Source organism: Elephas maximus, chromosome 2 (genome assembly GCF_024166365.1).
Source record: "Elephas maximus indicus isolate mEleMax1 chromosome 2, mEleMax1 primary haplotype, whole genome shotgun sequence".
Lineage (NCBI taxonomy): Eukaryota > Metazoa > Chordata > Mammalia > Proboscidea > Elephantidae > Elephas > Elephas maximus.
Window position 1 is genome coordinate 87,169,463 of NC_064820.1, and position 16,761 is coordinate 87,186,223.

General features: G+C 36.5%; 1 protein-coding gene across 11 annotated transcripts in view; it reads left to right on the plus strand.

The window, feature by feature from the left end:
• The window catches only part of ATG10 (autophagy related 10), a 421,428-nt gene that overhangs the window by 104,598 nt on the left and 300,069 nt on the right, over nucleotides 1-16,761 (plus strand). For 10 of the 11 annotated variants that reach the window (XM_049867036.1, XM_049867030.1, XM_049867003.1 and 7 more), the window contains one exon: nucleotides 1,550-1,657. The exons of the other annotated variant lie outside the window; for it this stretch is intronic. In XM_049867036.1, coding sequence (XP_049722993.1) covers nucleotides 1,550-1,657 — 108 coding nt within the window. The remainder of the gene's footprint in view (nucleotides 1-1,549; nucleotides 1,658-16,761) is intronic. 11 annotated transcript variants of the gene reach the window in all.

The window sequence follows — 16,761 nt, forward strand, 5'->3', positions numbered from 1 at the left end:
AAAAGAACAGGAGAGAAATTCAGTTGGTGAAGGGCTTAGAAACCATATTTTGAAATAAATATTTAAAAATGGTAGTAATTTTCTCTGTCTATTTGAAGAACAGGTCTATGGGAAAGGGATTACACTACAGAGGACAGAACTAGAACCAGTGAGTGAAGGTTAAAGGGAAACATTTCAGTGCCATATAAGACAAAACTTTCTCAAAGTACGCTGACCAAAAGTGCTGGTTCCTGGAAGTGCTCAGACAGATGCTGAAGCATTACCTTTCTGGGACGTTTTAATGGAGATCTTTCCTTGAATGAGAAATTGAAATGGAAGGTCCCTTCCTGCTTCAAGATCTATTGCAAATCCTTGTAAAATCTCTCTGTGTTATATAGAGACGTATTTATGTCTTTTTCCCTTTCTCTTCTCTCTCCCTCTCTCTGTCTTAGTCATGTAGTGCTGCTATAACAGAAATACCACTAGTAGATGGCTTTAACAAAGAGAAATTTATTTTCACAGTCTAGTAGAATAGAAGTCCAAATTCAGGGTGTTAGCTCCAGGGGAAGGCTTTCTCTCTCTCTTGGTCCTGGCAGAAGGTCCTTCTCATCAATCTTCCCCTAGACTAGGAGCTTTTCCATGAAGAAAACCTGGGTCCAAAGGACATACTCTGCTCCCAGTGCTTCTTTCTTGGTGGTATGAGGTCCCCACTCTCTGCTTGCTTCCCTTTCCTTTTATCTCTTGTAAGATAAGAGATGGTGCAGGCCACACTCTAGGAAAACTCTCTTTACATTGAATCAGAGATGTGACACTAGTAAGGGTGTTATAATCATACCCTAATCCTCTTTAACATAAAATTATAATCACAAGATGGAGGACAACCACACAATACTGGGAATCATGGCCTAACCAAGTGGACACATATTTCTGAAGGGACACAATTCAATCCACCAACTTTCTCTCTCTTTCTCTTTATATATATAGTTGTTAGGTACTGTCAAGTCAATTTGGATTTATAACCCCATGTAACAGAGTAGAACTTCCCCATAGGGTTTTGAAGGCTGAAATCTTTATAGGGACAAATTTCCAGGTCTTTCTCCAATGGAACTGCTAGGTGGGTTCGAACTGCCAATCTTTGGGTTAGCAGCTGAGTGCTTCTCCCCCCATATATACATATATATGTCATAAAATTTATATTGATTATGTAGCAAGGTATTTTTATAAGTTTAAATGCTTTCAACAGCTGCAAAGCTAAAGCTTTGTCCTATGACCTAAGTGCTATGGATTACTCAAAAAAGGGGAGGGGAATTTAATTAACATTGTCTATGAAGAGAAACATTAATAAATGAAAAACGTAGGAAAATAACACTGCTTATTAAGTGTCTACTATGTGCAGGAGGTATTTTTTTTTTATGTGCAGGAGGTATTGGACTAGGTGCTTTGTATTATCTCCTTTTATACACTTAGTTTTTCATTGCTTGGTTTGGAATTTATGAGCAGTTGTATTTCTTAAAATGATGAATTCTTACATTAATTGACTTTTTATGTATTCATTGGTGATGCAACACAGGACTGTTCTGATGGCTACATGTGCAAAACACATTTTCAAATTAAAAACGGGACTGTGGGGTCACATCCAGGAACATCTGCTTGTATACAGACATGCCTTCCTCCTGAGGTGAGTAGTGTGACATGTCATTTTCTCCTTTTAGTCTTTGTAAAAGGTATAAATTAAAAAATTTAGATCTGTTAAAAATATATTAAAAACAAAAAACAACCCTCTGTTAGATCCAGGGCCTGATGTGGGGAAGGAAGTGAAGATTATTTTTAAGGCGGTATCTTCTATAATATTGAAAGCAAGAATTGTAGTAAAGTTAAGATATATGCTGAGTCTATGTAGGTTGTTGGGAGTCTTCTCCCTTTTGGTATCTCTTGGATCAGAGGACCACAGAAGTCTTCCAGGGCCTATTGTTTTTTCTGTATGGAAATTCCCTCAGGATAAGACGTACCAATCCAAAGGCTGCTTAATATATGACCGGAGACCTCTTTGCCTCATCTGCCTTTAACCCTTTTCTCCTTTACATTTTAAAGTATGCTGCACCTGGGTCTTATACCTTAAAAAAAAAAAAAATTTTTTTTTTTTTTTTTTTATACCTTAGGAGACTTTAAATTTAACTTGAAAATCTTGCTAAATAAAATTTTACTAAGGTGCTAATGACTTAGTGGTTTTCCCGTTCTGGAATATTTTCAGTTTTCTTTTCATTAAAATGCAAATAGCTTTATTGGTTTTCTGTTATAAAAATGATAAATATACATTGTAAAAATAAAAAAATAGAGAAATGTATAAAAAGGGAAAAATCTCCCATATTCTTTTAATTAAAGGTAACCACTATTAATATTTTAGCAAATATCCTTCCAAATGTTTCTATCATACACACATGTGTATATTTATTTTTTGCAGTGAACAATGTATTTTGGACATCTTTCCATATCAATAAATGTAGAATTCCATAGTTATTTTTAATGACTATATTGTATTCCATCTGTGGATGCATTGCAATTATGTGAAGCCTCTACTTAAGCAAGATAAAACCAGAAAAAAACCTTGCTATCAAGTCAATTCTGACTCATGGCGACCCATGTATTAAGAGTAGAAGTGGACTCCATAGGGTTTTCATGGGTGTGACCTTTCAGAAGCAGATCACCAGGCCTTTCTTCTAAGGTGCCTCTGGGTGAGTTTGAACACCCAACATTTCGGTTATTAGCCAAGCACTTAACCCAGGGAAACCTGATGTAAAATACTTGAATTTTAAAACAGAATTTATGAGGACCTAATTACTCCAATAGTTCCACCACTTGTCTGCAGTTTGCCATATTGTGGTGGCTTGCATGTTGCTGTGATGCTGAAAACTATGGCACTGGTGTTTCAAATACAAACAGGGTCACCCATTGTGGACAGGCTTCTGCAAAACTTCCAGACTAAGACAGATTAGGAGGAAGGACCTGGAGATCTACCGCTAAAAAAACTGGCCAGTGAAAACCTTATGAGTAGCAGCAGAACATTGTCTGATATAGTGCCAGAAGATGAGCCCTTCAGGTTGGAAGGCACTCAAAATACAACTAAGGAACAGCTGCCTCCTTAAAGTAGAGTCGACCTTGAGGACAGAGTAAAGCTTTTGGGACCTTCATCTGCTGATGTGGCATGACTCAAAATGAGAAGAAACAGCTGCAAACATCAGTTAATAATTAGAACTTGCAATGTATGAAGTATGAATATAGAAAAATTGAAATAGTCAAAAATGAAATGTAATGCTTCAAGATAGATATTCTAGGCATTAGTGAGCTGCAATGACCTGATATTGGCCATTTTGAATCAGACAGGCATATGGGCTACTATGCCAGAAATGGCAAATTGAAGATGATTGACATCACTTTCATTGACAAAAACATTTTAAGATCTATCCTGAAGTACAAAGCTGTCAGTGATAGGATGATATCCATACGCCTACAAAGAAGACCAGTTAATATGACTGTTATTCAAATTTATGCATAAAACACTAAGGCCAAAGATGAAGAAATTGAAGATATTTACCAACTTCTGCAGTATGAAGTTGACCAAACATGCAATCAGGATTCATTGATAATTACTGGTGATTGAAATCCAAGAGTTGGAAACAAAGAAGAAGGATCAGTTGTTGGAAAATAAGGGCTTGGTGCTACAACGCCGGAGATTGCATGATAGAGTTTTGCAAGACCCAAGACTTCTTCATCCCAACTACCTTTTTTCAACAATATAAACAGCGACTATACACATGGACCTCACCCGATGGAAAACACAGGAATCAAATCAACTACATCTGTGGAAGAAAACAATGGAAACGCTCAATGTTATCAGTCAGAACAAGGCCAGAGGCTGACTGTGGAAAAGACTATCAATTGCTTATATGTAAGTTCAAGTTGAAGCTAAAGAAAATTAAAACAAGTTGAATTTAGAGACCGTCTCAAGAATAGATTTGACGCATTGAACACTAATGAACAAAAGAAAACCAGACGAGTTGTGGGATGACATCAAGGTCATCATACGTGAAGAAAGCAAAAGTTCATTCAAATGACAAGAAAAAAAGAAAAGACCAAAATAGATGTCAGAAGAGACTTGGAAACTTGCTCTTGAACACAGAGTAGCTAAAGTGAAAAATGATGAAGTAAAAGAGCTGAAAGAAGGTTTCTAAGGGCTGCTGGAAAAGACAAAGTAAAGTATTATAATGAAATGTGCAAAGACCTGAAGATAGAAAAGCAAAAGGGAAGAACACACTCAGCATTTGTCAAGCTGAAAACTGAAGAAAACAATTCAAGGCTCAAGTTCCAATACTGAAGGATTCTATGGGCAAAATATTGAATGACACAGGAAGTGTCAAAAGACAATGGAAGGAATATACAGATGCACTGTACCAAAAAGAATTGGTTGACATTCAACCCTTTCAGCAGGTAGCATATGATAAAGTACCAATAGTACTGAAGGAAGAAGTTCATTCTGCACTGAAGGCATTGGCAAAAAACAAGGCTCCAGGAATTGATGGAATGCCAACTGAGATGCTTCAACAAACAGATGCAAGCCTGGAAGCGCTCACTCATCTATGCCAAGAAATTTGGAAGACAGCTACCTGAACATTCGAACAGAAGAGATCCATATTTGTACCCATTCCAAAGAAAGGTGATCCAACAGAATGTGGAAATTATCAAACAATATATATATATTTTTTATCATTGATATCAGACACTAGTAGAATTTTACTGAAGATAATTCAAAAATGGTTGCAGCAGTATATCAACAGGCAGCTACCAGAAATTCAAGCCAAATTCAAAAGAGGATATGGAATGAGGGATATCATTATTGATGCTAGATGGATCTTGGCTGAAAGCAGAGAATACCAGAAAGATGTTTACTTGTGCGTTATTGACTATGCAAAGGCATTCGACTATATGGATCATAACAAATTATGGATAACATCATGAAGAACAGGAATTCCAGAACACTTACTTGCTCACACAGAACCTTTACAGAGACCAAGAGGAGGCTGTCCAACACATCAGGATACTGTGTGGCTTAAAATCAGGAAAGGTGTCTGTCAGGGTTGTATCCTTTCACCATATGTATTCCGTCTGTATGCTGAGCAAATAATCTAAGAAGCTGGATTATATGAAAAAGAATGGGGCACTGGGATTGGAGGAAGACTCATTAACAACGGTTATGCAGATGACACATCCTTGCTTGCTGAAAGCAAGGAGGACTTAAAGCACTTTGTAATGAATACTACAGTCTTCAGTATGGATTATACCTCAACATTAAGAAAACAAAAATCCTCACAACTGGACCAATAAGCAACATCATGATAAGGAAAAGACTGATGTCATCAAGGATTTCATTTTACTTGGATCCACAATTAAATAAAATGTCATATTGTGTTGGGCAAATCTCCTGCAAAAGACCATTTAAAGTTTGAAAAAGCAAATATGTCACTTTGAAGACTAAGGTGTGCCTGACTCCAGCCGTTATATTTTCAGTTACCTCGTATGCATGTGAAAGGTGGACAATGAATAAGGAAGATTGGAGAAGTATTGATGCTTTTGAATTATGGTGTAGGTGAAGAATACTGAATATACCATGTATTGCCAGTAAAATGAACAATTCTGCCTTGGAAGAAATACACACAGCCATAGTGCTCCTTGGAAACGAGGATGGCGAGACTTCATCTCACATACTTTGGACATGTTATCAGGAGTTACCAGTCCCTGGAGAAGGACATTATGCTTTGGAAGGTAGAGGGACAGTAAAAAAGAGGAAGACCCCCAACAAGATGGATTGTCACAGTGGCTGCAACAATGGGCTCAAACATAATGATTCTGAGGATGGCACAGGACTGGGCAGTTTTTCATTCTCTTGTACATGGGGTCGCTATGAGTCGGAGCTGACTCGATGCCACCTAAAAAAACGTGGATTTTGATACTCTCTGGAATCACATTTGTCCCAGCAGACTCTGGACAATGTAAATCCTGCTGATATGAATCAATGATGACATTTTTTTTTTTAATTTTATTTCTTAAATATTTGCAAAACTTTAGGTAAAACAAAGTTACCTGGCAATAACTGCACATACATTTTATTCTGGTCTCCTTTTTCTTAGCCTTTTTGTTATTTATGATACTTTTCAAAACATGGTACAATGCATTCTTCCTCACTGCAAAAGCAGTACCTACAAATAAATAAAGCCAAGGAATTTTTTATCAGGAAAATTGCCAGTACAATCCATTCTTCATTACTGCAAAAGTAGTACTTAGAGGCAACAACAAATAAAACTAAAGGAATAGGAGCAAGGATGGCAAGACTGCATCCTACATACTTTGGAAATGTTGTCAGGAGCAGTCCCTGGAGAAGGACATCATGCTTGGCAAAGTACAGGGCTAGCAGAAAAGAGGAAGACCCTCAACGAGGTGGACTGACACAGTGACTGCAACAGTGGGCTCAAGGATAACAATGATTGTAAGGATGGTGCAGGACCGGGCAGTGTTTCATTCTGTTGTGCCTAGGATTACTATAAGTTGGAACCGACTCAACAGCACCTAAGAACAACAACAGCAAAGGAATTGGAATTTTAGGAAAATTACCATTACTATGTATTCTTCATTATAACAAAAGCAGTACTAACAGATAAGAATCAGGAACAGCTGCCCTGGAATATGGCAGAACTGCTCACTGTGGTGCATTCCACCTGCTACACGTGGAAGCAATGATTGGGCCCTAAGATTGAATGCAGGGTAAGAATAACTTACAGGAATTCCAGTCTCTTGAAAAGTACCAGTGCAATGCACTATTCCTTATTGGAATGGCATTATTACTGTTCAGAAGCTAGAGAAGAAGAGTCAGTAACACCTGGAAACAATGAATGGCATAAAGGAGAAAATGGCCACTATGACTGAATGAAGACTGGCAATAGCTTATTCTTCAATAGGTACATTCTCACAAGCTCATAGTAACTGGGAAACAGTGTGGAGGCTTACCTCACAGAAATAAAGCCAAACCTGTCAAAAGTTTAGAAAATTCACACATCTGAGAGGCATCGCCTAAGATAATGCTCCGTTACACAAAAATGAGGCTCCCACTCAGGATTTTAAGTTTCACACATTTCCAAAGGCTCCCATCTTGAGGCTAAGTGCATTAAAAGTGGGCTACCCCGTTTCCAAAGAACACTAGAGGCATAAAAAGTGGTTGGGATACTGTATGTTCCATGAGTCATGAAAGGGTTGAAGCGTTGGGAAGCCAAGATGTTATTTTGAGTATTAAGATGCACCTGACCCAACTCACAGTAATTTCCCTTGCCTCATATGCATGCAAAAGGTGCACAATGAATAAGGAAGACCGAAGAAGAATTGATGTCTTCAAATTATGGTGTTGGCCAAGAATATTGAATGTACCAGGGACTGCCAGAAGATCTGTCTTGGAAGAAGTACAGCTAGAATGATCCTTAGAAGTGAGGATGGCAAAACTTCATCTCAGTGACTTTGAACATGTTATCAGGAGGGACCAGTCCCTAGAGAAGGACATCATGCTTGGTAAAGTAGAGGGTCAGTGAAAAAACGAAGACCCTCAAGGAGATGAATTGTCACAGTGGTTGCAACAATAGCCTGAAACATAACAATGATTGTGAGGATGGCGCAGGACCGGGCGGTGTTTCTTTCTGTTGTACATAGGTCCCTATGAGTGGGAACCAACTTAACGGCACCTAACAACAACAAGAAAAATTGCTCCAATGCAACGAAATCACTAATTATTAGAATTCTGACCATCTGTAAAATAGGAGAAGAGACTTTGTGTGTGTGTGTGTGTGAAAGAACCCTTTCTCCATCTCTTGCAACTTGACATTAATTCCCTCTGACTGTGTGTGGTGCTGGCCTGGAAGTAATACTTTTCAATACAAATTTGGTTTGAAAGTTATTCTTGAGAGTATTGTGTTTGCTAATAGGCAAGTGCCCCTGGTAGGTGCTTGAATCGTGAATTCTGCTTCATGGTTTGAATAACCAGTGTCAAATCTGAAACCAAGCGTGTTAGGAAGCTTTTCAATTTATAACATTAACTTAAAAATGCACATAGAAATAATATTTTAAAAGATGAATTACCAATTTTTGTGTTACAATTTGGCAGAGATTTAAAAATCACTAAAAAGTGATGCTGAGAGTATGAGGGAACTGACACTTTCTGGTTGGTGTTTAACTTCACAAAGTTTTAAGATGTACACTTGCTATGAACAATCTATTCCAATTCAAGGAATTTATTCTCATTAAAGTATAAATTTTGCCAACATTTTATTATGAAAAAACTCAAACATATGGAAAATTTTAAAGAGTTTTAAGGTAAACATCCATTTACTTACCACCTGGATTCTACCATTAACATTCTGCTGTGCTTGTTTTATTATGTATCTCTCTATCCATTGATACATCTGATTTTTTAATGCATTACTTTTATATCAAAGCAAATTGCAGACAAATACTCATAAAATAATCAGAAATGTGTACAGAGATTTCCCTGCAAGTATATTCATCTCACCATTATTTGTAATAGGAATAATGAAAACAACTGAAATGTACAACAGTAGTGGATTGATTAAATAATGGTGCATATCTGTCATGGATGCAGTCAGTAACAATTGACTTTTAGGTAGCTACTTCTTTACAAGTGTTAAATGTTCATGTTAGGTGAAAAAGCAGGTTAGGTGGTATAGACAATAGAACCCTAGTTTGGTTAACAACCTTTGAACTATCTGTTGACTATCAGGATTTTAAATCATTATTCTTTCTTTTTTTGTTTATCTCTTCAAAGAGTGAAATCCTTAACTCTTTTTCTCTCACCTCCTTGAAATCCTTGGGATTATTTTTGCTTGGTTCAGTGATTTCACTTGGACTCCCTATCCATCCTTGTAATCTTCCTTTAATATCATGGCTCAGATGGTCATCTCTCACTCTGTCCCTTTACAAATAACAGAGGAAAATTTAAAGTTCAGGGAAAGACAACACAGTACCCCACCTCGGTGTATCCCCAAGCTTTTTTTTCCACCCACATAGCAGAAACAGTAATTAAAAGATTACTACTACATAGATATATACATATTTATCTGAGTTATGTATAGCCTAGAAGTAATTTCCCCCTTTTTTAATCAGATAAGATTTTCTTAGTCGCTTTTTTTTTTCTTTCAGTATCTTTTATTCCTGTTCTTTCTCTTCAGGGATTTGTCTTAAAAGTATCTATCCTTTATTTCTTTTTCTTAGTACTCTTAGATTTGTACTTACTATTTAAAGCCAGATGACTCCTTTAGACTGTAAATCCTGTGGAGGTAACGTAACTCAATAAATATTTGTTATTTGACTAAAACTTCAGATTAAGTTCCCCTAGAACCAGTCCACTTGAAGGATCAGATACCTCTGTATTTTGATATAAACAGGGTTACCAAGTGAGTTATCTAGAATTGACTGAATTCTAAAATAGTTTAGCTCCTATTAGGTAAGATTTTTTTTTCAGCAATCAGTGTACATAGAAAAATTAACAATGTTTAAAAGACAGATTTGCAGTCGGTTTTTAGTAGTTTGCATTTGTAGAGTAGTCAGGAGTGGAATCTGATGGTAAGCCCTGGGTCTTCCAGTCAACTCTCAGTGTTTTATTTATAATTATTATCTGGTAACTTTTTTTTTTAACCCATAGTAAATTTATACTGCCTATTTTCTGATAGGTTTTTATTCAGGTTATAGCAACAGCACAATTAGAAGAAAGAATGTTAGACTTGGACTCAGAAATTCTGTTTTCTAATCTTATTTCAGCTGCTTACTAGCAGTGTAACATTGAATAAATCTCAGGTTTCTCATCCAAAACACTGACCCTACTTAGTTGCTTATCTTAGGTTGGACTTAATAAGCATAAAGTGCTATGATTATTAATACTGATAATGTCACATGTACAATTGTCTTTTTTTCATGGATATACTGTAATTATGCAATGAGGCGTTGGTGGTTCCGTGGCAGGATTCTCACAGTCCGTGTGGGAGACTCAGGTTCAGCTCCCGGCCGTTTTAGCTCATGCACAGCGACCACTCGTCTGTCAGTGGAGACTGGCATGTTGTTAAGATGCTGAATGGGTTTCAGTGGAGCTTCCAGACTAAGGTAGACTAGAATGAAAGGCCTGGGGATCTACTTCTGAAAATCGGCCAGCGAAACCCCTATGCATCACAACGATTGCGTCTGCAGCTGATCATGGGGATGGCACAGGATGGTGCAGAGTTCGTTTCCAGTGTTCATGGGATTGCAGTGAGTTAAGGACAACTCAACAGCAGCTAACAACGATATAATTATGCAAGTAAAAGCAAGGGTGTAAATGCAGAAACAAGAAAAAACTACAAGGAAGCAGAGACTATAACACTTCCTATCTAATCATGTTCTCTTCCTGCCTTCTAGAGGTTGGAAATAGCCTCCTAGGAAGATAACAGTTATTTCAACCAATACCACTACCATCTCAGCGAAGTGGTACAGAAACAACTGAGAATGCCTCTCACTAAAAAAGACAATGGTTTGCTAATTAAGGCATTGTAAAACATTCCATTAGAACTACCTATTAATATCTCACTTTCCTAGATCAGTAATTGGGCAGGCAAAGTTGTAGCTTTTCTGAAGTGTTTTTCCTTCATCATAGATTTGTGCATAGTTTTTATTCATTTAGTGGTATGTTTATAGGTTTTTTTTATAGGTATGATGATTTGAAATTTGTTTTTTATTCTTAAATATCTCAGAAAAAATGTTTTCTCTTAATAGTATTCCTATTTATAACATCAGTAGAAAATATTATGACAATTTAGATACATATGTAGGTGGAATGTAATTAGATAAGGAGCCATATACTGTTTGTCTCAGTGAACTGCTGGCATTTAAAAAACATAGTGTTTAAGCAGATTTCATGAAGGGGATTGATTGTAGTTACGATAGATGAGCCCAAGTGATGTATAATTTGTAAAATTATCAAATTCAGCTATATGTGTATTTATAGCGTAGAGTCTGTTAATCATGAAAAATTATTGGTAGTTTTGTGGTAATTAATGAACTTCGTGACCTTTTAAGCATTGTGTAAATCAACATTATTTTTCATTTGCAGTCATCACTTATCAAACATTATATCAGTTCTGTCCTAAAGAGTGATAAATTCACGGTAACTATGGCCCTCAGCATTTTGAAACAAGGGTTAGGTAAAATACATTGTTTTATGACCCTAAAAACATAAGATTAAAGGGCTAAAATAACATTTCTACATTTTCTCCTAATAGTTATATTTATAGGTAGGTGAATAAACATACCAAAGTAATGTAGATACATGAATAAGTGATATCAAGCTTGAGAGAAGGGCTTCTCTAGAGTTCTAGAGTATTGCTATTTGGTTGTTGTTGTTAGGTGCCATTGAGTAAATTTTTGACTCATAGCAACCCCATATGACAGAGTAGAACTGCCTCATAGGGTTTCCTAGGCTACAGCCTTTGCAGAGACAGGTCTGGTTTTTCTCCTCAGAGCTGCTGGGTGAGTTCAAACTGCCAACCTTTCAGTTAGTAGCTGATCATTTAACCATTGTGCCATGAGAAGTCTGCTGTTTGCTTAGCTCTGATCTGTACTGTGGATCAATGATTTTAACAGATTCTCTTTCAACAAATATTTGTGCCAGTGTTAATACATTCATGTATTAACATTTAACTCTCAAAAAGTAATAATACTTTTAATGACCATTTAGTGATTAACTTTTTTTTTATATATATGCAGGTTTACTGTAGTAGTTGTTTTATTATCTCTCTTAATCCTCATAAAAACCCTGTGAAAATTAATAAGACAAATTTATGAATAAGGTTAATGAAGTTAAGTGATTTTTCCCAGTCATATAGCTAGTAGATTCCAAAGATGGCCTTCCCATGAAAGTCTTCTGATGTCAAGTGTGCTTTCTTCACTACTTAGTGGACATTAGAATCACCTGGAGGGCTTGTGAAACCACAAATTGCTGGGCCCCTCCCCCAGAGTCTTTGATTCGGTAGGTCTGAAGTGAGGCCTGAAATTTGCGTTTCTAACAAGTTCCCGGGTGATGCCGATGCTGCTGGTCCAAAACCAGACCCTTTGCTGTTGGGTCAATTCTGACTCATAGCAACCTTATAGGGGCAGAGTAGAGCTGCCCATAGGGTTTCCAAGGAGCGGCTGGTGGGTTCCAACTGCCAGTCTTTTGGTTAGCAGCTGTAGAGCTTAATCACTGGACCACCAGAGCTCCTGCTGGTCCAGGTACCATACTGTAAGAACCACTGCATTACTCTGTGAAGGAGCCCTGGTGATGCAGTGGTTAGATATTTGGCTGCTAACTGAAGGGTGGAGGGTTTGAACCCATCAGCATCTCCAAGGGAAAAAGATATGGCTATCTGCTTCCATAAAGATCGCAGCCTTGGAAACCTGTGGGGTAGTTCTACTCTGCCCTATAGGGTCACTATGAGCCAGCATCCACCCGATGGCAGCTGTTTTTTTTTCAGGTACTACTCTATAATAAAATGCTTAGCACATTTGCAATGCTCCGCCGCTGAAATGGTTAGTTGATATGATGTATGACAGAGTCAAGATTGTAAATCTTGATGGGATGAAAGATGGCTTAGGATGGGTTCACTAGAAGCAGAGCCTGAGATAGGGATTCCTGGTCCAGTGATTTATTAAGTTGTGGTCTTAGGGGAAGGGAAGTGAGGGAAGCAGGGTAGAGCAAGTGATAAAAGCTGAGGATGAATGTGATATTACTAGAGACAAACTTCATCCTGATTCCGCGGGAAGCTCCAGAGCACAGAATTAGTCCCATTTTGTGTCATTAGGACTGGCCTTTTGTATTCTGTGACAATCATTGACCTGTCAGTCAGTCATTGGCTGAATGACTGCCAGGTGGCTCCCATTTTACTGAGAGTAATTCTGCAGAGAAGGGGCAGCTATGAGTGATCAGCCAACAGTTATAGCAGCTGAGTGGGGATGAGCGCACCAGCTTTAAGGGCATCTGGGCAGGGCACCAACAGCATCCACTACCAAAGAGTAACCAGAAACCAACAAAATGAAATCTATGAAGAAATACATGTATAAGGCCTGCATTTATATTTAAAGGGGAAGGCTTGGCTTCACAGCAATTTGTTTGAGAAAAAAACTGGTGACTTCAGTTGACCACAAGCTCAAGATAAGCAAAAAGAATGACCTGGATGCTAGAAAAACTAACTGGAACTTAAACTACATTAATTAAAGCGTAAGTTGATGTCAGGGTATGGTCTGGGAACCCCTGAAGATCCTCAAGGTCAAAACTATTTTTATAATAATATTAAGATATTATTTGCATATTTTTATTCTCATTCTCTCTACCTGACGTGTTATATTGCAACAGATTGAGTGCAAACACAGATACAAGAATCCAGCTGTCTTCTGTTAAACCAGACATTAAAAAGATTTGCAAACATGTAGAACAATGCCACTTTTCTCACTGTTTATTTATGGTTTGGAAAATATACTTATTTTTCATAGAAATATGCTATTATGTTAACTTGTATTTTAAAGCTAATTTTTTTTTTAAATTTTGGTTTTGATATCTAATACATTAAATATCTATACTTATAACTGTCTTAAACAAAAGCCCTTTGGGTTCCTCAATGAATTCTATGAGTGTCAAAGGATCCTGAGACCAAAAAGTTTGAGAACTACTGATATCGATCAAGGAAATGGTACATTATTACTTGTGAACAACTTTTACAACTAGAATAAAAAGTGAATATGTAATAGTTAAATGATAAATAAGTCATAAATAGAATTAATCCATGCAAAGGAACGTGCCAAGGGCAATGAGTGAGCTTGAAAACATATCATTGAGGAATAGATGGGGGCTCTGGTACTGTTAAATTAAAACTGAAGACCTAGGAAGGTTGGTTGTCTTCAGATATCTAGAAGGCTTTCCTGTGGAAGACAGAGTAGGCTTAATTTGATTGCCTCAGAGGGCAGAATTAGTTCCAGTGTCTGGAAATTATTCTAGACAAATCTCTCTAATGTTTAAAGTTGCCTACAATGAAGTCGCAAAGTCATGGTTAAGCCACAGAGTGGGTAGCCATCTCTCTGGAACAGTGGGTACAAATTCAAATGCTCAGATGCTTAAAGCAGCTGGGCAGGTGAGGGGATGAGTGAAGTGAGCTGGTTGGAAATGGTGGAAGGTATGGAAAAGTGGAGAGAGCATGCCTCATCTAAAGGTACAGCAGTAACTCAGGTCCAGGTGAATTTTCAAGCAAAGACATAGATCTGGGCTTTTTTGTATTGGCTTAATTTAAAAAAAGAAAAAATCCTGTACAGGCCAAATAGACTGTATCTGTGGGCTCCAAATGGTCTTCAGGCCACCAGTTTGTAACCTGCAGCCTTGATTATTACAGAAAGTATTCCTGCGTTATATAGAAGACTGAACTAGAGAACCTCTAAATTCTCTTTGAAATTTAAAGACCAATGGCTCCTTATCTGAACATCACATTTGCTATATAAAGATATTCGAAAGGCACACTTCTGCCAATATTTGTTTTAAATTTTTTTTATATGTCATAGGAAACAACACACCTTCCTATTCTAACCTGAACCAGTAGCTTTGATTATAGAAAGACAGCTGGACTCATAATTTATGCCTGTGAGATTATCAACAATGATATGTAGATAGGCTTTCCACAGAATTTTAAAAATCAAATTGAAATATAATAGTGATGTCTGTGAAAATCATAATTTATACCTTCTTTGAATTTATAAATTATAATTTTAAATGATAGTTAAAAGAATGAGATAATACTCAGGAAATTACCAAATGTTTTGGAATGACTTTTTGGAGAACAGGCATTCTTCTAGGTTTATCATATTGGACAAAACATTTATTGAGAGTAATTAGTATAGTTTGTCTTGTGACATTTATGAATTTCTGAAATGACAAATAGAACTGTTTTTGAACAGGATCTTTTCTTTATCGGTGACCAACAGCAATCCAATACATTGATTTAAAATCCTCTATCAATGAATATGTTCAACAGGAGCCAACATACCCAACATTGGCCCTTGGGATATCTTACTATATGTGACACTTATTTTCATAAATGTGTGTTCGTGTTAACACTTCACTTTATCAATTTAATATTTTTTTTTTTAAGCTGAGGCTTTGCTTAGAGAAGTTAAGATATGATCACTTAACAGTAACAAAATACATCATTTAACAATTGGTCTGCTTTAATGAACGTAATCTTATCGTGGAAAGTTTTTAATGAAGCCTTATTTATGTAAATGAAATGATTGCTTGACAATGAAAGTGGGAACACAGCTCTGTATTCTAATTACACAATTTATTGATGAAAATTAGTCATTTATTAACCTTTAAAATTTTAAGTATGCAGTATTGCAAAATAACTGCCAAACTAAAAATATTTTATAAGATTTTAAGTTAACTTCCTGGCTAATAAAGACTAGAGTGATATTGGAAAAATAAAGTATTCTACCAGGTTTACCATTAAATTGCTTTGAAAAGGAAATAGTGAGATGAATGTCCCACAGGGATATTGAATGTTGATAATCAGCAGTAAAAATTATTAATGAATGCTTAGAAGAGGGCAATGTCTGAGATTCTTTTCTGAGGAGCCATTTTTCTAGCTGACGTTGTGTTTTTTGTTTTATCTCTAACGTCTTTGTTTATGAAATTTTGAATAGAATAGAGATGACCCAAATATTTCCCTTTCATTAATACAATTTGGATACCCATACTTATTTATTTTAAGTTGATCAATAGTTTTTACATTATTAAAGTTTGGATTCTTCTGTCTGAAGCTAGATTACTGAAGTTCCATTTCTTCCTTTTGAAGAGGCATCAGAGATGAATACTGAGCATATTTTATTTATTCATTAACTATCCTTGTTACTTTAGAGCCTCAGGTTGCACCTTTAGATTACATTTTTAAAAACTATGAAAATGATAGAGTCATAAAAATAGCAATAGTATGCTACTGGAAAAAATATTTTTGTCCTAGGGCCTTGTAGTCCACTAGCTGGGATTTTCCTTAGACCAGGGCAGATAGAATATTATATAGAGAGAAGCTCTCAACGAAAACAACCTATCATAAATCCCCCGAAGCATGAAGCCGAGAATCACTAACAGGAGATGATCTCAATTGCCAAAAGAACATATTCAGAGAATGATGATCTCTGAGTTAACCAGGGCTTCAGATATACTCATTTGCCCTAAGGATTTTATTAAGTGGTTTCTCGGATGAGTTCTATTTTGTATGTCCAAAAGAGACTCATATGTCAGAATATTATGTTATTTTAGAATGGAATAAATGACAAGCCACAGTTCTCAGTAAGTGTTAACAATTTTTCTGTAAAGCAACTGCTATTTTTAGATTGAAGTATAGACATTTTGATGAATGTAAATGATGGGTAGTAAGCATGATTACTCCTAGTATTTGAAAATGTAATTATTAAAGTCATGTTAAAATATTAGAAAGTCTGTTATATTTAATGTATCTTAGATACAAATGGAAGTACATGTGGTAGTCACTCACTGTTTATTTATTGATATGATGAATCTAATGCTGATAGATGCATGGATTTTTTTTTAAGGAAGTAACTATTAATGCAGCAAAACCCAACCCAGCCTTGTAGTGCAATTTAGTGTTCTACTTTGAAGCCAGAAAGTCT